We start from the raw sequence: 21,760 nt of genomic DNA on the forward strand, positions 1-21,760 counted from the left end.
CTTTTCCTTTTTTATTTATTTGTATGCATTGCCAAGAATCGAACCCAGTGCCTCATGCATGCCAGGCAAGTGTGCTACCACTGAACCCCAACCCCAGCCCTCATTGATATTTCTTTTTTATCAAGGTACAAAGATAATTATTTTTCAGAAATTATTTTCAGAAATCATTTCAAAGTGTAACCAGGAAAAATTCTAAAAGGAATTTCAACAGAGGAGAAGCACACACTGGAGGACCTAAGTAGAAAGAAATCATCTTTGGGTAAACCAAGATCTTTATATTCTAGGTTTTTATGATAAAAATATTTTCCTAAATAGAAATATATTTATATTATTAATTAGATAGATAATATAGAAATGTAAAAAAAAAAGATTTGTATGTACTGGACTTACTAAAAGTTTTAACTGATTAATTCAAGGATATTTCAGGCTATTTCCCTGATTTTACTCGCTATGCTGATACTGAGCTAATATTTTTTGTTCATATTTTGACATGATAAAGACGTATTAAAATACTAAGTTTAATTCTGTTAATCAAAGTCTTTATTGCCTAATGATTCTTATTGTTTAAGGCAAGGATTAATTTTGGTGAATAAATTCACATCTTTGATTAAACACTAAATACATTAAACTGCTGACTTAGATTCTAATTTTTACAATTCTCCTTGGAGACTAAATTTGATTGATTCAAAGACTGTCTATTCTTGCATATTTTGTTTGTTGAATCATTTTGAGATCTGGGAATTTTATTAGGACTGAGGTTCTCCAAATTAAAGTTGTACGTTAGTTTTGAGCAATAAAAGTTGCAAACCTTGTTGAAAATTCATGGACATGATAGAAGTTCTCTGACTGGACCTATTATCCATAAAAATATGGTAGGATTTATATAATGCTTAATGACTTTTTAAAAAGACAATCAAGAGACACCTATTTAAAGGATAATATTCTGAGACATGAAGATATTTTGAGACCTTCTCTCAGAAAGAGATTGAGGATTCCTTGTAAATTGTTAGAATGGATCAACTAGTATATATATATTGGGAAATTACAATAATCAATACAAGTTAAATCTGATCATTTAAATACTTGTACTACTATCCATAACTTAAACTGATGATACTATGGCTTTTGAAGTCTTTACTCAATTATATTAAATAAAGAAAAGGGGGAACACAGGACCCCAGAGGCACACACTAGATCTTACAAAATATTTAATTTTTTTCTTAATTGTAACATTGAGAATCTCAGGTCATATAGCTCAGTTGTTAGGGTGCTTTCCTCACATGCACAAGGCCCTGGGTTCAATCCCCAGCACCATCCCCCCCCAAAAAAATTGAGACTGCTGCTGAATTTACTGAATCATGTTGACTGCTGCTGAATATGATTCAGTAAATTAAATCAGATTTGAAAAGATAGAATTTAAACCTGTCATCATGAAAATGACTGAAAAACCTGACACAGGAAGGTAAATCTTCCAACTGCAGATTTTCCAACCATGCAGCATCATGAGCTTGTCAGGTAAGCAAAAATTATGAAGAGACTTCTATGGACCCATTTCTCAGATCTATTTTTTTAAATTAATTTGTTTAGTTGTAGATGGAAACAATACCTTTATTTTGTTTATTTTCTCATGTGGTGCTGAGGATCAAACCCAGGGCCTCGCAAGTGCTAGGCAAGCGCTCCACCACCGAGCCACCACCCCAGCACTCAGATCCATTTTTAATGTACATTGTAGTGTGGACTGGAAATCCCACCCATGAAACTAGATTAATCCTACTGACTGTAGTGCCCAGTTATATGTTGATCCTATGGCAAACAAGTTGTCTGGGATTATATTTGAGGAAAAGAAACCATACGAGAAACCTAAACCAGACAATCATGGTGGCCCTTGGAAATTAAGACTCCTTATCTGGACCATTGTCCAAAGAGAAGGATTGTTGAAATAGAATTTTTCTCTACAGGCCAGTTATTTACATAAGGTATCCACCAACCTAGGGTTGCCCTGATAATTCTACAATGGAAATTGGCATGTTTCCTAATTATTATTCCTGAGTATTCCTGAGTATTATGCAAATATCTAGTCAGGACCACACAAGAGGACTAGAAATAGTGGATGCATTTAGGCTGGTCTCCTAGAATGGACAAGAACAATTACAGGAGGATGCCTGTCACCTGGAGGTTTTACTGGTAATACCCTAACTCTCATGACATGGCACCCAAAAGGATGTTAGGATGTTTGTCTTCTGCCGTCAGAATATCTACATCACTGACAGACCTAACAGATTCCTTAAATGTGAGAATTAAGAGAAAGGATGATGACTATCCTGTAGCCTGTATGAATACAACTCATCTTAGTTATTCCCAGATGATATTTCAGAGTTACACTCTGCTGAAGTTAAGATTCAGGTCTGAAACAGGTGCATGCCAGTTATCCAGACCTAGGCCATCTCCTGGTCTCATGAAGTGACCACTTTAAATATTATCCCTTGCTTCCATGATACAGTCTTTATGGCTCTGTTTCAAACTTACAACATAGGGATTCTCTTCACATTGGGCTTAAATTCCTTCCAAGAGCTTTCATAGTCAGGTAAATGTTGTTGGTAAAACTAGAGCTGAGTTAAAATGCTCTAAAAGGCCACTGTGATAAATATTGTGACTGAGCCCTCTGCTCCGTGGTTTGTGGAGAGGCTGAAGCGCCATGCCAAATGAAAATGTCAATGTTACCATTGCAAAGTCCAAGGCTTCCCAATAAAATCAAGAAAAGATGAAGAATCTTCTGATGAGTGTTTGGCAGAATACTACTACTGCTACTACTAACCTGGATCTTCCAAGTTGCCTATGTCCCAGAGATAGTATGTTTCCTACTAATGCCTTTTGTGTTTCAATAGTAGATCATGATGACCTCAGACCAAGAATCCAGTGACTGAAAGATACAATTTCCCAATCGCCTTCAAATATTAAGGAAGAGGAGATATGTGGGGAGCCACTCTGAATGACTCCTCGCCTTCCAGTCCTGAAGCAAGAGGCTCTGACAGATCACTACATCAACCCCTGAAACTCTCTCTCTCTCTCTCTCTCTCTCTCTATCTCTCTTTCTCTCTCTCTCTCTTTCTCGTTCTCTCTTTCTGTGAACCCTTAAGGTCAGAGGAGACATCATAGAACCCAAAGAAAAAGGAATCAGGCAGCCAGGAGGGAGATCTGGGGCAAAGATTGGACTAGTTTGCTCATTACATTTCCTGATCTGGGTCTCAGGTGCGTAGAATTGGACATTGTTTTTATTTTTATTTTTCTAATGACCTCTACCTTTGGATAGGATCGCTCAGTCAATTCCCATATAATGTCACTGTTGATGTCGTTAGTTTTATATCTGCCCTTTTACATTCTATTTTCTTATGTCTTTTTGGAGGGAGGGTGGGGACTGGGGATTGAATGCAGGGGCACTCAACCACTGAGCCCCATCCCCAGCCCTATTTTGTATTTTATTTAGAGAAAGGGTCTCACCAAATTGCTTAGGACCTCACCATGGCTGACTCTGGCTTTGAACTCATGGTCCTCCTGCCTCAGCCTCACAAGCTCCTGTGATTTGAAGTGTGCACCACCAAGCCTGGCCCTCTCAACTACATGCCCTGAACTACATCTCTATTGCAAGTTTTATTCTGAGACAGAGTGAAGCTAAATTTTGGAGGCTGCTCTAGCAGGTTACTGATCTATTTTTGTTTGTTTTGTTTTGCTGTTTTTTAATGAAGGTTTCTGATTTTATTTTTAGAGAGAATGAACTCATTATAGAGCTGGGACCTCCTGAGAAACTGAGGCAGTGAAAAGACCCCCTTGAACCCTTGATTTTGCAATCACATCAGAAAGTTTTCAGACATGTCACCCTGTAACAGGCATGAACTTCTTGAAGGGGAAGGGGACATTCTCAAGGGCGAGAGTGGGTCCTCTCAGAAAGCAGACGGACCCTGTGCCTCTTCTGCACTCTAGTTTTATTGGAGTCCCTGGGAAATTTCCAGAGACTCCTGCCCAGGTGCACTTTTTGACTTTTGAAAGCAGGGTGACATCATACTTTCAAGACTCTATGGTCATGGCAACTCTATGTCACCTTGGCCCACGCTGAGACATTCTAATTGGATTCTTATCCAAAGAATTATCCTTTCCTCCAAAATCTGGTCTGTGGAAAGAGTCACAAAGTCTGTCCCTGCATAGCCACTTGGGTTCCTCTTAGGGGGTTTCCTGCCTGCATTTCTCATGCAGATCACAGGTAGTTGGCTGAGGAATGTGACATCTCCTGTCCACTTGGGCCAGGCAGAGTTGCAAGTAAATTGCTTTTTGGAAAAGAATGCACGTGCAGGTCAGCACGGTGGGCCCATTTTCCAGGATTATTCTCTTAACTGTCTGTTCCCACCATTCTTGTGTGTGTCCCCTAAAAGACTAAGAGACACAGGTACAGAAAAAGCACAGCTTTCGCTGACAGTGTTTCAGGATGGAACATGTGGGCGAGCAGGCAAGTTGCAGTCAGCATTCTATCCTCTGGTTCACAAGGGTCCTCGCTTCCCACCCCAGTTCCTCTTTGGCAAAGTACTCTGGGGTGCACCAACTTCCAGATCTTCACCTGGGTTTCACTGTGTCCCACTGGGCTGTTTAAAGAAGCATGCTGCAGGGCAGAGTGACACATGCCTGAAATCCCACTGGTTTGGGAGGTTAATGCAGGAAAGTTGCAAGTTTGAAGCAGCCTCTGCAGCTTAGGGAGGCCCTAAGCCACTTAGCCAGACCCTGTGTAAAAGTAAAAAAGAGCTGGAACTTTGGCTCAGTGGCTAGGCAGCGCTCAGTTAAATCCCTGGTATCAAAAACCCCACATATTTGTATATAAAGCAATACACCCTTAGTTGTCCCCAACTCCCTTTGTCCTTTTGTGCCGGGAAAGTCTTCTTGGATTGAGTGCATCTTGGAGGTAGACACTTTTGACTTTACCTAAATCAACACAGTTTCCTTCTCTCTTGGTCAGGGTGACCCCTCCCCTACCTCCTGTGGGTCAGGTGCATGGACTCGGGATCTGCCACATCCACAGTCTGAGGATGTACACTTGACTCTCCATTTTGCTCTCCTTGCCCTCAGGCTGCCTTTCTTATGTCTCAATTCTACATTTAAAGCAAAATACTATATTCTCATACCCATCCATGTTTGGTATTTTATTTAGAGTCAGGCTCTCATTGAGTTGCTTAGCACCTCATTTTTGCTGATGGCTAGATTGGAACAGGCAATCCTCCTGTCTCGGCCTCCTGAGCCTCTGGGATTACAGGCATGATCAATTATGCTTGGTCTCACCCTCTGATTTGTCAACTTCTTCATTGGATTGATTGTAGCTTGGAGTCACCAGCTGGAGTTATTCTCTCAGGCCCATTACAGTTATGCTCACACCCACCTTCTTTGAACCACAATAAAAGCAATGCTCAGTGGCAAAGTGCCCTGCCCTCCATTCAGTCTCTACCATGGGGGACAATAAAGGCACCTGGAATTCAATTCTCAGCCCTGAGCAACAATGTGTCCATTTTTCCACACCTGTGGAAATATAACTTTTTACCCAATAGCCCCCTAGTCCATGGGCAATATTGACAGGTAGAATGAACTTGGGCCAGTGAGCAGGATGTGAAACACTTCACAAAGCCCAACTTAAGAGTAGAGAAAAAAATTGTATTTAATTTCCAAGAGGGGGATAGACATGACAGGCAGTATTGGCCCCAAGTGGCAATTTTTTATGGTTTATATGCAGGGTTAATGGGCCCAGCTGAGCAGGGTTTTGGTTTCTTTCTGGTTAAAGTATCAGTTGAAACCCAGGATGCTGAGAGTGCTGGGTCAGCGCCTGGGGGTATGTTGCTTCCTAGGGCTTGTGGCTTTTCTTGAAAACCTTGACATGGAAAGAATACACTGGAGGGGGACTTCCTCCTGACAAAGTGAGGTCAGTCTTTGCAATAGAGTGACATGCATCCAGGGGGCAAGTGAGTGTGAGCTCACAGACAAGTTATAAGACCACAGATGCCTGAAGCTTAAATCCTACAGATAATACTAAATCCTAGAATCAATTTTCCCTATCCATACATGCCTATGATTACCCATTCTACAAAACCTCAAAGTCCTTGTCAGCATCTGAAGACAGGGTAAGGACAGGGTTTCTTTGTCTTCCTGGTGTAGCTGCACTGGTCAAAGTTTCTTTCCTGCTTTGCATCATAACCTTTTCTGTTTGGTTTTGGGTGAACACCTGACCAGACCTGTGGGGTCACCAGAGTCACATCTCTGCATAAGGCTTCCTAACAGTCGAAGTAGAACATTGACACTAAGCCCAAAGCACCCATTTTATTTCCACAGCACATTGCTGCCCTAGAGGATTGCCTTCCTTCCTCCCCCACCCTTTCTGCTGGGGACAGAACTTTGGGCATCAGAGCCAACCCCAGTTGCTTCCTTTCATAGATCAGGAGCCTCCTGAAAACAAAAGAGGCCAGGAGGTGAGAAGAATTACTAAATAGTTTTCAAATTGTTTTCATTTTTAGATATTATATATGGGTCATATATATGATATCTTTAAAAAGTGTTTCAAAAATTTGGAGACCGTGTCTTTCTAAGTCACCTGAGGTCGCATCAGCTGGGGGGGAAAAAAAAAAAAAAAATATATATATATATATATATATATATATATATATATATATATATATATATAAAATATATTATAGATAATATTCTAATTAGATGTACTTGGTGTGAGAAATATATATATATATTATATATATATAAATATATATTTTACATATAAAAATATATTTTTTATATAAAATATATTATATAAAATATCCATTTTATATATAGAATATATTATATAAAATACATATTTTATATATAAATATATAATATATTATATATATTTTATAAAAATATGATATATATTTTATAAATACAAAAATATATAAAATATAGATTATATATATAATATATAATAAAATATCCTTCTTTCTTTTTTAAGGTACTGGGGAATAAACCCAATGGGGCTTGACCCCGTCCTCTGAGCTCCATCCCCACCTTTTCATTTTATTTGAAGACAGGGTCTCACTGTTTGCAGGTGCTGACCTGACGTTGGGCTTCTCCAGCTTCAGTCTCCTGGAGAAGCTGTGCTTTGTTTTTGTGTTGAGGTTAAACCCAGGGCCCCCGCCATGCTCGGAAAGCACTCTATGGCTGAAGCCTTCCTCAGCAGCAAGTGTCACCTCTGTCCCAGAGGCTAAGCCAAGGCTTCCCACCTGGATTAGTTCCCAGCACAGCCGGGAAGCTCCTCCTGAAAAGGGCTGGAGCCAAGAATCTCTTACTCTACCCAATTTCAGCCAGTGATTGGAAGACGATAGCTGTCAGTCATGATCCAGAGGCGGGCCTGGAGGCCATCCATCCGGATCGCTGGGGGGAACTGTCCAATCAGTGCGCAGAGGGAGGGGAAGGGCGGGCTTCCGCACTCTGGCGGGCTTTTCTGCCTCACCGACTGGGCTACTCCTGCTCCAGGCCCCGTGTTCTCTGCTCCAGGGACCCGGGTGACTGCGCTGCCCGTGTTCCCGGGGATCTCGGGTGCCCGGAGGTTCCTCCAGAGGACGCCAGGTCACCAGAGAAGCCAAAAATGGTGAGTTCGCTGAAGGTACATGGTCAGCACCTGCCTTGGGGCCCGGCGGGCGGGTGAGCTGCTGAGTGGCGCGTGGAGTCGCCGCTGTCGGGTGGCCCTGGGCCCTGTCCCCTGGTTCCCTGGGTTTGGAAGGGAGGCTCAGGTCCCAGGTGTCCCCTTTGCTTCCTACCTGTGGCCCGCACTCACTTTTCCCAACGTGTAGGAAGCAGGGCCACAAATGCACCTTCCTTCTCCCAGTGGAGCTCCACCCAGTGGAGGTCCTCCAAATTGCAGGCGCCTCCTGCCTTCTAAAAGGCCACCTTCCCTCCACCTCGCAGCTCAGCCAGACATTCCTTCTTCCCACTCGTTTCAAAAAGACACTGTCTGCTAATTGTCATTATCGCTTAGTGAAATATTGGAAAGAATCAATCAATCTTCCTTCCCCCCTCCCTCCCCCCTCCCTTCCTCCCTTCCCCTTGTGTTGGAGTCTGGGCTGGCCTCCAATTTGAGATCCTCCTGCTTCAGCCTCCCCTGTATCTGGGATTACAGGCTTGTGCCAATGTCCCTGGCAAGAACAACACTTTTGAAAGCACTTGTTTTCTATTTGTGAATATTATCCTGAGGGGAAAGAATGATCACTTAACACTTCCTTGTGTTTGGTCAGAATAACTGCTTTAAAGGGAATAAGGGGGTTGTTTATAGATCCCAGGGATATGGAATTCTGGGCTACATTAATAGAGTATAAGTGCTCCTTTTTCTGATTTTCCATGATGTAGAGTCACACCAGTCCTGTAGTTAGGTAAGCACACTGGGTAATAATAATGTAGGGACAAAGGAGGCATGGCACTGAAGATAGCTGGAAACAGTTTTATCTGGCTGCAGCCAGACTCAGAGGGCAATGCTTTTGCTGGAATCAATCCATTCATCCCCTGAACCCTGAGTTCAGGTGGTTTCAGAATTTTATACTCAGCATGTAAGGGGAGGGGTTCAGAAGTTCACATTGTAATACCAGGATACCCAAATAACTCTCAGACCACACAGTCTCATTCCAGTTAAGCCTTTATTGCTGGCCAGTGGCAGACACTCTGCTCTCGAAAGAATGAGATGGTCAGAGTGGTGCCCCTGCCTTCAGTTGGCTCCATATTTAAGCACAAAAGCCACAAAAGGGAAGTTTGGGGGTCCAGGCAATGTAAGCAAGCCTGAATGTTGTGGTCAGTTAGTCTCCAGTTGGCCCCATAGATCACTCTGTGTTCTTGGGGAATTTTCATGAACAAAAGAATCCAAACGGCCCCAGTCATGAGCTTTTTGAGTGTCATGGCTGAGTTCACAAAGTGGAGTCACCATAGTCAAGTTGTCGCATCACACACATAAAAGCAGGTTTTTCTTTCTCTGTTCTGGCCAAGTTAACCCTTCAAGGACAGCACCTGAGGAGGGGAGAGCTTCTTCTCCCCTTTCTTTCCTCCCCCACCAGCTGTTCCCATGGAGCCCAGTTGGTGACTTCTCTGTGAAACCCTGCTCAAGGCCGGAGGCCTTTTTTGCACATTTCTACAAACTACTATACTGGATACAAGTGTGTAGAAAACTAGTAAGGGGGAGTCCAGCACCTGGAGTGCTGATTTCTTCCAGACTAGCAGCCCAGTAAAAAAGGGCAACACAAAAATAGGAAGTTTATCTACACTGAACTTTTTTGTGGACACTCTTTTGTTGACAGTCCTAAAATTAGCCATGGTGAAGATTTCTGGAGAATCCTAGTTAATTTTTTTTTTTGTGAAAAGAGGGGATGCCACCACAATAATGTCTGATTCCTTGACTGTCCTTCATCCCCAGCTCTTTTCAGTATGATTTTCAGAAAGGATCTGGTTATGGTGCCCAGCCTGGCCTGAAAGTTGTGATCCTCCTGCCTCAGTTTCCCAATCTGTTGGGATTAAAGGCATCGACAACCCCAGCTACAGAACATAGTTCATTTTAACCCAAATATTAATTATTATACTAAGGAACATGGATTCAAGTTACCCTGAATGATGTGTGTGTCCCTTTCTGGAAGATATTACATCACTTCCCTCTCTCTTTCTTTCTTTCTAATTTTCTTTCTTTTTTTAAATTTTTTTTTAATATACCAGGGATTAAACCCAGGAGCACTTAAACACTGAGCCACATTCCCAGCCCTTTTATATTGTATTTTCAGACATGATGTCACTAAGTTCCTGATGGTCTCACTAAATTGCTGAGTCTGGCTTTAAATTTAGCAATCCTCTTATCTTTGCCTCTCAAGCTGCTGGGATTACAGTTGTGTGCCACTGTGCCTGGCCTCCATGAACTTTTATAAAAGAAACTGTGTATCACTGCATTAACCAATTGCATTGGTAGGAACATCACATTGGTGGGGTACAGAAAAAAAATAAAGAAAATTTCTTCTGTATGTCTGTTATTGCATTGTGAGCGTTGGTAGATTTTGGAGACGTCTGGTAAGGCTAGTGATATATTCTGAGAAGTTTTGAGATTGTGGTCTGATACAGAAATTAAGATGATTGGCTATTCAAGGGCTTAAGATAGCCCAAGATAATGTTTGCTCTCCATACAGAACCCTGCCTTTCCACCCTCATGGTGGTCTAGTTAGCCAAAGTCAAGTACTCTGAAGGTTCTTTGTAGATGCAACTGTATAGAGAACTTGAGTTCACAGCTGTAAAAATCTTGTGCTTTTTCTTTGATCTTCCTTAGGTGTAGATACCATGTCAGATTTCTTGGGCAGAGGTTCCCTTTGGACACCTCCCAAAGTCCCATGTCCTCAGCCACTGTCCTCTCCTGGAGCTGCCACAGAGTGCCCACAACTGCCCTGTGCCTTGCAGGGTGAACAGAATTTCAGGCCCTGGGTCAGGTCCCCCTAGAGGGCAGCCTGATGTGTGGGGGCCAGGCTCTCAGGGAAGCTGCTGGGGGCCCTGGGCTAAGGAATATCCTGGAAAAGGCCTCATCTAAACAGCTACTTCCTTGGGACCTTGTTTTCCCCAAGCTCTGTTCCCATTATTTGGAGACAGGTGGACAGTCGGCCTCTGGATGCTGGTGCTGAGGGGCAAGGTGAGCAGTGACTCCTGCCCTTTTAGTCTCTCATGGTGTGAAGGAGCAAAACCTCTCCCGGAGCATAAGGACCACCCACCCCAGTACAGAGCTGTGCAAACCTGAAAAGCCTCATAGACTGGAGTCATGGTCCAGGTGCCTGGGAGGGTGATCCTGGATGCTTTCCATGAGCAAGACCAGGAGGAAGCATGTCCCAGCTGTCAGGGACCTTCCCTGCCCCATTAGCCTGACACATCTGTGCTCCCTCAGCACCAAAGCTTTCTGTGTATCACTTTGAAATGATATGCTCCCTTATCTGAGGCCCTGGTTTATTTATTCAGAGCCAAATGGGATGGACTATTATTAAAGAAGTAAGAGAGAGTTGGGTTAAAATCCACCTTTTTTTTTTTGTTAAAAATCCCAGCTTACAGTCAGATACAGTGGTGCACACCTGTGATCCTTCCTGCTCCAGAGGCTGAGACAGGAGTGTTGCAAATTTGAGGACAACCTTAGCAACTTAGCGAGGCCTTATGCAACCTGGTGAGTCTGCATCTCAAAATAAAATATAAAAATGACTGGGGATGTGGCTCAGTAGTAATATCTCTGGGTTTAATCTCGAGGGCATCAAACAAAAAAGAAAAATAGAAAAAGAAAACATCTAATTGCCTAATTTACCACTTGACATATGGTTTCCTTAGAGGAATGCAGTGATGTCAAATCCTGTGGCCCACATATATTAGGGGACATAATTGAGGTAGAGGAGGAAGCCTAAATTCATTAAGGTTGATTGAGAAGTTACCCAACAGAAAAGATTTTTAGAAGCCTTGATTTCTTTCTCTTGTTATCATAGAAAAACCTGTCCTGTGTTTTATGCTTTAAAATTACCTAGTCTCCTGCTTTTCCTCCAGTAATGTATCGGAACATTCAAATTAACAACAAAACACTCCCCTTGCCTTGTGAGTGTCAATATTATCTGACAGCACTTCCATAACTTTTTAAAATATTTTTAGTTGTTAATGAATTTCCCATTTATTCATATATGGTGCTGAGTATCAAACCCAGGGCTTCATATATGCTAGGCAAGCACTCTACCACTAGTCTACAACTCCAACCCTTCTTGCATTATTTGCAGGAAATTTTTGCACATTTCTCATAACCTCTAGGTCAACCCATTGTAATACATTACTATCATAAGTCAGTTTCTCTAATCTTATTTGTACATTTTTTTTTCACTAAAATTTCCTTATTAGAGTTCTTTCTGAATATGTGTAATGGATTTTCTGTGAAATTATCTGCCATGGAATGAATGTCAAGATGGACAAAGATTGCTCTTCTGAGAGATGGTGTAAGTTGTAGTTGAATAAGAGGATTCGTAAAATAATACATCTGTGGATATTTACAATTTGGTTGGTTAATTTTTTCAGTATGTTTTTATTGTGTACAGAGGGTTCCATGTTATAGATGTGGTTTCCTCATATCAGTGAATTGCTTTACAAATTAAGATATGCATGACTCTAGTTTGTATTGCCAATCATATTATATATGCTTTTGCTTGTATAAATATTAAGCCTCTTTTGTCTATGACTTTTGTATTTTATCTTGGTTGGCTTTTCATTCTGCCCATGTACTTAGAAATTGAAGTTTTCTATATGTAAATGTAATGGGATTGATGGCAGTGATACTCGAATGCTGAACTACACCCCAAGCTCCTTTTAATTCATATTTTGGAGAGAGGTTCTCACTAAGTTATTGAGGATGTCTTGAATTTGCAATTCTTCTGCCTCGGACTTCCTAATAGCTGAGATTACATGCATTGCCATCATTTGTATATTGATTAGTTTGTTCTTTTTTATAGGATAAAGACATTAATAAATAATAAAGACATTATTTTAAATGTAGCTTTTTTAGAAATATTGCAATTCTCTTTTATGAAATTTTGTAATTATTATTATAATAAAAACTACAAAATAAATCTTACTGCCTCCAAAATTTTAAATATACAGTTCAGTAACATTAATTCAAATTGTTATGCAATATATCTTTAAAAAGTTTGCATCTCAAAAACAACAACAACAACAACAAAAACAACAATGCCTAGGAAGCAAGGGCTGATTTCTGTCTCCCCATCACAAAACCATTCTCTTTTGTTCAGAAAACTGCTTGTTTAGTTTAGAGATGTCATGTTTTAGAACTCTGCAGTATTCTTTCTGTGACATTTCAGTTAACCTAGTGTACATACATTTTGTAATATATATAATTAGAATAAATTCCTTGACTTCAAAATTTTATTGTTTCTATATTTCAAATTGGCTCATCCATTCTTTTCAAGGGACATTTGGTTTGCATCCCCCATGATGGCTCTGTTGAATAACATTGTAACAACACTGATTTTAATGTTTTAAATTTGCTATAGATGTGAGGGCTTATTGCCACACTCACTAAGAACTCCGTTTACCTAACTCCATGTCTGCATTTACAATTGAATGCTGTAACTTTTAGTATATTTTTTAGCAGGGAAAAGTCTTATTTGTATTTGGGGGGATATTCATATAATTTAACAGATTTCTCTGCAAAAAAATAAAAACTTTTTAACAATGCGAGTTTAATGAATATTACCTGGAGCCTCTAGTTAACTTCAAGTATTATAAACATCTTTTAATTTTTATCTTTCAATTCTTGAACAACAGCATGCCCAAGAGTGTTCAATCAACTGACACATATTGAGTGATTTTTGAAAATCCCTACCACTTTTGACTTCAAATATTTATTCCATGTTGGTTAAAAAATAGCTATCACTTAAATATTTATTAACCCTTTTTAATATATAAAATTGGTCTATCCAGCATAATATCCCATTTGTGATTAAGAACAGGGATTATATAAGTCTGAAAATATTTTGAAACTATAGTAAAGTCTTATGCTTTGCAATTACCATTTTGCTTCACTGTATTTCCCTTTTCAGTAAGTGGGGATTGATGTCTTTTAGTATGACAGTGATTCTTGGTTTACATTCAACTCTCTCAATGTTTTCTTTGTGTCTTTGGAAAGTAGGATGTTTGTTGTGAATGTATTTACTCTTAATTCAGAACCTAGGGATAGGTTCCTTTTCTCTAATTTTGCCTCTTTCAAAGGTTATTTTTAAATTTAAAACGTCTTCTGTGTCCTATTACTGTCTTAAACTATGTTTTGTGTACAATAATTTAGACAGCTCAGATTGTGTTCGGTCACCTTTGTATGTGTCCTTCTTATATCCTCTTGCTTTCCGTGTATGTGTGTGTTTTTAGATTTAGAGTATCCTGCGGACTACCAACAGTTGTAATTTTTAGAGTTAATTCAGATAGCCAAGGTTTGTTTTGATCAGAATTTTGTAATCTTGCATTTGGCAACAAAAAAATCTAAAAACTGAATTATATCCTTCACATACTTTGTATGAGTTTCAACTTGACTTCACTTTATTAAAAAAACGAATATATTTATCTGTCCTTTCAAAATTATATTATTGTTACAGATATATATGCCTATTTACAGTTTTGTTTTTATGCTTTTGTCTTTCAAATTCTATTGCAAAATTACATATTTTGCGACCCATCATTACAATACAATAGAATTGTTTGTGCCAAGACATGTTTAAAATTTCATATGACTTGTGTTGCTGGGCACACTTACATTTTAGTATGAAGGATTAACTTCCATACTTGTAGAGAACAGCTAGTGTTGATGAGTAGTGTGTGCATTTTTATATCTTTAAAGACATCATTTTCCTTCTCTTTTGAAATATATTAGCTGTGAATATAATGTCTTGGTTGATAATTTTATTCTTTCATTTTTTGAAAATAGCCCTGAATTCCTTTCTGTGTTGTGAAGTTTCAACTAAGGATTTCACAATTATATAGTTACACATTTCTAGGTGATCCATCTTTTTCTCTTGGATGCTCTCAATATTCTGAGTTTAAAAACTTAGTTTAATACCTGCTTTGAGTCTTTACAACTTGGTGAAAATTGAGTTGCTTGGATGTTTTATTTTTCCTATTTTCTGGGATGTGTTTATTACTACTAGAAAGAAAACTTAAGGATTATTTCCCACTTTTCATTTTTTTTTCATTTTACTTTGGCTGGCCTTGAAATTTTGATCCTTCTGGCTCAACCTCCTATGTTGCTGTGTCCTCCTTGACACTTTCAGACATTTTCTAAAGAAATACTTTCAACACACATTTTCTGCTTATTACTATTAACAATTCTTGACTAATTTTTATTCTGTTTTTGTGTGTTGGTTTAGTTCAGTAAACTTCATTTAAATGATAATTTACTATTCCTTTGGATTAATTCATAACTTTTCTTACAGTTGACTTAGCTGTGTTTTTTTTTTTTTCTGGTGGTAATCAGGAACCCCTTTTTTGAACAGTCCCCAAATATTTGCATGTTTCATATTTTTTAATGAAGCAGAAGAAAGTTGGTAAATTTTTAAAATATATTGTGAAGGAGGAAAGGCTATGTGTAACACAATGTATTTTCCTCTACTGTATTATTCTTCACAGTAATGTACACATCTTGGATACTGTGAACAGTAAGATGATTTGAAAATTTCTCAATGTATTTTTCTGTGTAGATTTTTCTTTGATTCATATATATTTCTGCCATATCAATGGACTTGGATTTAATAATCCACTCCCCTGCTGATGTTCCTTAATTGCTGTAGTTTCCTATGTTTGCAAAATACAGTAAGTAAACATGATTGTTTTTTATTTAATTTTTATTTATTTCAGCCATGACTTCTCATCATCCTCGAGAAATTTTACCAGAGCAAGGAATAAAAGAGAGGGAGAGAAGATGTGGAAAGTATGACCTTGACTATTTACAACTAAGAAAACAATGGGAAAATATAGGTGAGAGTAAAGTTCAAAAATCGTATTATAATGGACAAAACCAATTAGTCGTCTGTATTTGCAATAAAAATTTTATAGCCAAAATATACCATAAACAATTAATATCTGAAAAATTATATAATGTATTTCTATTAGTATTAAGGATATATATATATATATATATATATATATATATATATATATATATATGTTTAAGAAAATATATATGTATGTTTAAAATATATATGTATGTTTAAGAAAATATTCACAGCCAATTTTGATGACTATATTTCCTCTGAAAGGAAATGTGGAAAATTTGAGAAGATATCTGGTCCATGCATAAGTTTTTAACTTAGCCAATTATAAATGTAGCACTGAGTTAAACTTCCCATCGAACATTTGCACAGAGACAATATTTAAGACAAATTTCTAAAAGTGATTCTTTTGAGAGTTTCCTTACAAAATGTCCATTTTTTTCTGTAACAAAACAAATGGATGATATTAAGAATTGTAGACAGGTTTCTACTTTCCCACTATTGCTCAATGACAATTCTGATACAGATTTCTGGAAAGTGCACTATATAGATAATGCTATAAGTAACACCATTAGCCATGTCTCTACCCTGAGTAATTATCAGGATATTTACATTGATTATAAAAATTATGAATATAGAGAAACTCCTAGTAATTTTGTAAAAACAATTTAAAGATGAAAAATGTGGAAAAGTCTTGATTCAGTGCTCCAAAACCAATATTCATCCAAATATTTCTAGTCAAGACAAAACTTGCAAGTGTAAGGTATGTGAAAGGGCTCTTAACCACAGTGCAGAGCTTGCTCAATACAAGAGAATTTATAGAGAATGAGAGCCCTATACTTTTAAATAAAATATCAAAGCATCGGCTTGCTCAACATCTTCTAAACACAGTAGATACTATGACAGTGATAAACCCTATAAATTTAAAGAATGTAGAAAAACTTTTAGTGAAATGTTACAACTTGTTAAGCATCAGAGGATGTATACTGAATAAAAGATCTGTAAATGTAAAATGTGTGGCAAAGCTTTAAAAATTTTTCAACTCTTACTCAACACCAAAAATTTATTCTGCAGAGAAGACCTACAAAAGTGAAGAATGCAACACACTGAGAAACATTACTCAACATCACAGTGTTCATACAGGAGATATGTCATGCAAATGCAAAGAATGTGACAAAACTTCTAATAAAAGCTCCAATCTTATTTGTCACCAGTGGACACACACTGAAGAGATGCCCCACATATGTAAACAACTTTGCAAAACTTTTAGTCAAAAACCAAGCCTTAAAAATCACCAGAGAAATAATACTGGAGAGAAGCCCTACAAATGTAAAGTGTGTGGCAAAAGTTTTAATACAAAGTCGAAATTTGATCGCCACAACAGAATTCATACTGGAGAGAAGCCCTACAAATGTAACGTGTGTGGCAAGAGTTTTAATCAAAAATCAACACTTACTCAGCACCAGCGAATCCACACTGGAGAGAAGCCCTACAAATGTAAAGTGTGTGGCAAGAGTTTTAATAAAAAAATCATCACTTACTCAGCACCAGCGAATTCACACTGGAGAGAAGCCCTACAGCTGTAAAGAATGTGGCAAAGCTTTTAATAGAATCTCACAGCATAATTGGCACAAAAGTATTCATACTGGAGAGAAGCCCTACAAATGTAAAGTGTGTGGCAAAAGTTTTAATACAAACTCACATCTCTATTGCCACAACAGGATTCATACTGGAGAGAAGCCTTACAAATGTAAATTGTGTGGCAAGAGTTTTAATCACATATCATCACTTACTCATCACCAGCGAATCCACACTGGAGAGAAGCCCTACAAGTGTAAAGAGTGTGGCAAGAGTTTCAGTCAAAAATCATCACTTACTCAGCACCAGAGAATCCACACTGGAGAGAAGCCCTACAACTGTAAAGAATGTGGCAAAAGTTTTCATCACAAAACATCACTTACTCAGCACCAGAGAATCCACACTGGAGAGAAGCCCTACAAATGTAAAGAATGTGGAAAAAGTTTTAATCAAAAAATTGTACTTACTCGGCACCTGAGAATCCACACTGGAGAGAAGCCCTACAACTGTAAAGAATGTGGCAAAAGTTTTCATCACAAAACATCACTTACTCAGCACCAGAGAATCCACACTGGAGAGAAGCCCTACAAATGTAGAGAATGTGGCAAAGCTTTTAATCAAAAATCAATACTTACTCGACACCAGAGAACCCATACTAGAGAGAAGTCCTATAAATGTGAAGAATGGCCAACCTTTTCAAATTGAAGATCTTATCTTACAAAGCATTATAGATTTTAAAATGAAGAGAAGTTTTACAATGAAAACATTGCATCAGGGTCTTTAAGGATGAATCAACCCTTATTTCACAGTAGTTCAACACTATTTCACACCAGAGATATGATAGCACAGAAAACATACAAGTGTAAAATAGGTGTCAGAGTCTCCAACAGTTGTTCACACCCTACTCAGCACCTCAGAATTCATACAAGGGAGAAGACGTGTGGGCCAATAAACTTTGCTCTACTTTGATTACATTTTATGTATTATCTAAAATTCACTCTTGCAAGAACAAAAGATCCAAGAAACACAACATAACCTTTGTATCTCTGGCATCACAACCAGCAACAATGTCAGATTTTTTTATTGCTTTACTTATTTACTCACTTCATTTAGTCTATTTATTAATATAGGTGGACACAGCAACAGCTCTAGCTCCTGTTGGAAGGTAACCGTCACATACCTACACACAGCATCCTAAGGGGAGACTGTTGAAATAGGAATTCTGACCCTTCATTTCTCATGAAGACTCACCCAGTGTCAGAACTTTGAATATTTTATTTTGAGGCAGGGTCTTGCTAAGAGGCCAACTGTGGCCTCTGACTTGAGATCCTCCTGAAGCAGCCTCCCAAATTCCTGGCCTTACAGACATGTGCTACCAAACCTTGTCCTTTGCTTATTAAAAAAAGTGCATAGCTGCTGGTTAGCATCCTCCATTGGTATATGTGATATCACACCCCAAACAATAAAAGACCCACACAATTCCAAAACTCAAGTCTGACTCTGGCTGTGTGAGGTTGTGTAATGGGAAGGGACTCCAGGTAGAGACAGGGACAGCAGCTCAGAAAAAGTAGGTTCCTTGGTTTTCATGGCAGAAAAGAAATTCATTTGTCAGGTGCATGGATACACCTATTTAGAAAAGCAGATGCACATTCAGGAAAAAAAGTGAGGAGCCGGGAATTCAGTGAAGTTGGTAGCATGCTTGCCCTGCATGCACAAGGTCCCAGGTTCAATCCCCAGCACCACAAGAAGAAAGAAAGGAAAAAAAAAATGTGAGAAAGCCCTAAAGAGAGAGAGAGCAAATACGTCGTCTGAGGTGTTGCTATTTGGAGAGGGACATTTAAGTTGGGCTGGACTAGAGGTGGGGCCAGATCAGACTTCTGTACATTCTCACCCATTTTTCTAAGCTTGCTCACATCATGCTCGTATTTGGGGGTACAGGAAGCTTGTCTAGGAGAAATGCTGCATTGCAGGGAGTTGCTTTTTTAAATATAAATCTGATCTTTATTTTTAAAAATAGTTTTTTAGTTGGACAGTATACCTTTATTTTATATATTTCTGTTTAATGTGGAGCTGAGGATTGAACCCAGTGCCTCACAGGTGCTATGCAGATGCTCTGTCACTGAGCCACAACCCCAGTCCCTTGTGTTTAATTTCAAATATTTTGTGGGCATTCCTGCATTCTGGTGATTTATGAACCTTCTCCTTTGAGGTTCAGAGTAACTTTCTTCTTGGTATCCCAGCTTTGCTGTCCCAACCAGACGTGTTCCACAGTTTTTTATGGACCTCAAGTGTTGCTAGAGGAATGATTAAATGATCATTTAGTTATCAAAGCAGATAGGGCAGGGTTTTCAGGACAGAAGTCTTAAGAAAATGCTCATTATTAGATTTCTATTTTTACTTATGTATTTAGCCATGGACTCATATGGATTTGCAGTGATCCACAAACCAGCAGATTTCAGAAACTTTTCATGTTGACAACTCTTTTCAAATGGTTTCATTCGGATTGAGGCACATTTGACCCAGGGTAAACATTAAGATGCTTTTAAAGTGCTTATGAATTTTCCTGGCTAGAATATTGCAGAGGGTTTTGTCAGTGTTCTCACCACTTTGTTTATCTCATTGGTGTTGAAAACCATCCCAGATGCAAGGAATGCACCCCAGAGGCAAGCTCCTGCAGCTGGCCACCCACAGACCCCCACACCCACTGATCCAATTCTCCGTCCCCTGTTAATTAGGTGTCAGGTGCTGTTGAATTGTTAATTATTGGGTAAACCCCAGTATTTTGCCCCCAAGGAGCCCAAGGTCTAGCTTGTTGGTTACTGGAACCACTGGGTTGGTTATTCATTTTTCCTTGCCTCTCAAGACAAATCTGAGCTCCATCCAGGGACCTATATCTAGTGGCACTGGTAGCTTAGGAAAATTTTTAATTTTGTTTAAGAAAACTAACAGCAAGAATAATATCCCTCATGGGGGAAGGAGGGGTTCTGGTCCCAAGGTGTCCCCAGCTCTTTCCTTCTTCTCACCCACATAATCTTCTCATCACGGGCCAGACAACTGGATACTGCTCATCTCTGGAATCCTGGGCATGTGCCAGTCTTACTTCAAGAGAAATGTTCCCATTTCACAAATGCAGCAAAACTGGTCCCCCAAATACCTGGGCTGCTGTTACTGTGAAGCAAAAGTAAAAAATACTGAAGATGGGGACTGGGGCTGGGGGTCAGTCGTAGAGCGCTTGCCTACCACGTGTGAGGCCCTGGGTTCCATCTTCAACACCACAGAAAAATAAATAGATAGAATAGAGGTGTTGGGTCCGACTCCAACTAGAAAAAATATTTTTAAAAATAAATACTTAAAAGGCAATGTATCTAGCAATTAGGGAAATGCAAATTAAAACTGCACTGAGCTTCTCTTTCACTCCAGTCAGAATGGCAATTATCAAGAATACAGTAACAATAAATTGGTGAGGATGTGGGGGACAGGAAATGTTCACACATTGTTACAGAAACTACACGTTGGTGCAACCCCTCTGGAAAGCAGGTTGGAGATTCCTTAAGAAACTCGGACTGGAACCACCATCTGACTCAGTCATCCCACTCCTCAGCATAAAATCACCATACTACAGGGACACAGCCACATCAATGTTTATGATAGCACAACTCACAATAGCTAAGCTATGGAGCCAGCATAAATGCCCATCAACAGATGAGTAGATAAAGGAATTGTGGTATATATACATGGTGGAATATTACTCAGCTTTAAAAAAGAATGACTTCATAACATTGGCCAGTAAATGAATGGATGTGGGCATTATCATTCTAAAGTAAAATAAGGCAATCCCCCCAATCTAAAAGTCACATGTTTTCCCTGATATGTGATATCTACATCACAAGGAACGGGGGGGGGGGGCACAAAGAGAAGTTCAGTAGATTAGACAAAGGAGAACAACAGGAAGGGAGGGGAGATAAGAACAGGAAAGACATTAGCATGAATCAACCATAATGTTCCTATTTAAATATATGAAAATACCTAAGTGAACCAGTCCATCATGCACACACACACAAATGGGGTACTAAGGAGAATAAGGTATATAGGTATATTTTTTGTTTGGATAATTTTATCAAATTGACTCTATGGTCATGTATAACTAAAAAGGATGAATAAAATAGAAAAAGATAAAAAGTACTTAAAAGGACCATGGATCCAACTTGATAGCATCTTAGCCAGATAAGGAAATGTCTTTAGGTACATTCCAGAATTTACTAAACCACTCCCCTATTGGATGCTGCCAAAGGTGTTGGAGTCTGTGAGAAGGTGGAGGTTCAGGGCGCTGCATGGAGAAGATAGAACCCCCCATTCATCTGCAGGTGCAGGGATCCAAGGCGGCCGGTAATCTTGAGGCCTCTATGGTTAACAAAGGCAGAGAGGAGCCGGGTGCATTGAAGTCTATGGAGTTACTTACCAAATTAGGAAAACCTGGAGTTGTCTTTCCTGGACTCCCAGTCAAACGCAAATTGTTTTTCCTTAAAGAGAGAGACCCTTGAGCCCCTCTTAAGGAGAAGTCTTCTCTGTATTATGTGACTTTTTGCACCACTGAATTTGGGGGACAAGAC

General features: G+C 39.2%; 1 protein-coding gene across 1 annotated transcript in view; it reads left to right on the forward strand.

Moving 5' to 3' along the window:
- Positions 1–5,769: 5,769 nt before the first annotated feature.
- LOC308640134 (zinc finger protein 253-like) overlaps positions 5,770–21,760 on the forward strand; it is a gene marked incomplete at both ends in the record, with an annotated part of 81,457 nt that continues 65,466 nt past the window's right edge. Inside the window, 2 exons of the mRNA XM_081312153.1 lie at positions 5,770–5,860; positions 7,359–7,645. Of these exons, the coding sequence (XP_081168279.1) occupies positions 5,770–5,860; positions 7,359–7,645 (378 nt within the window). The remainder of the gene's footprint in view (positions 5,861–7,358; positions 7,646–21,760) is intronic.

Source organism: Spermophilus citellus (assembly GCF_964194105.1).
Source record: "Spermophilus citellus genome assembly, contig: SCAFFOLD_338, whole genome shotgun sequence".
NCBI classification, from domain to species: domain Eukaryota; kingdom Metazoa; phylum Chordata; class Mammalia; order Rodentia; family Sciuridae; genus Spermophilus; species Spermophilus citellus.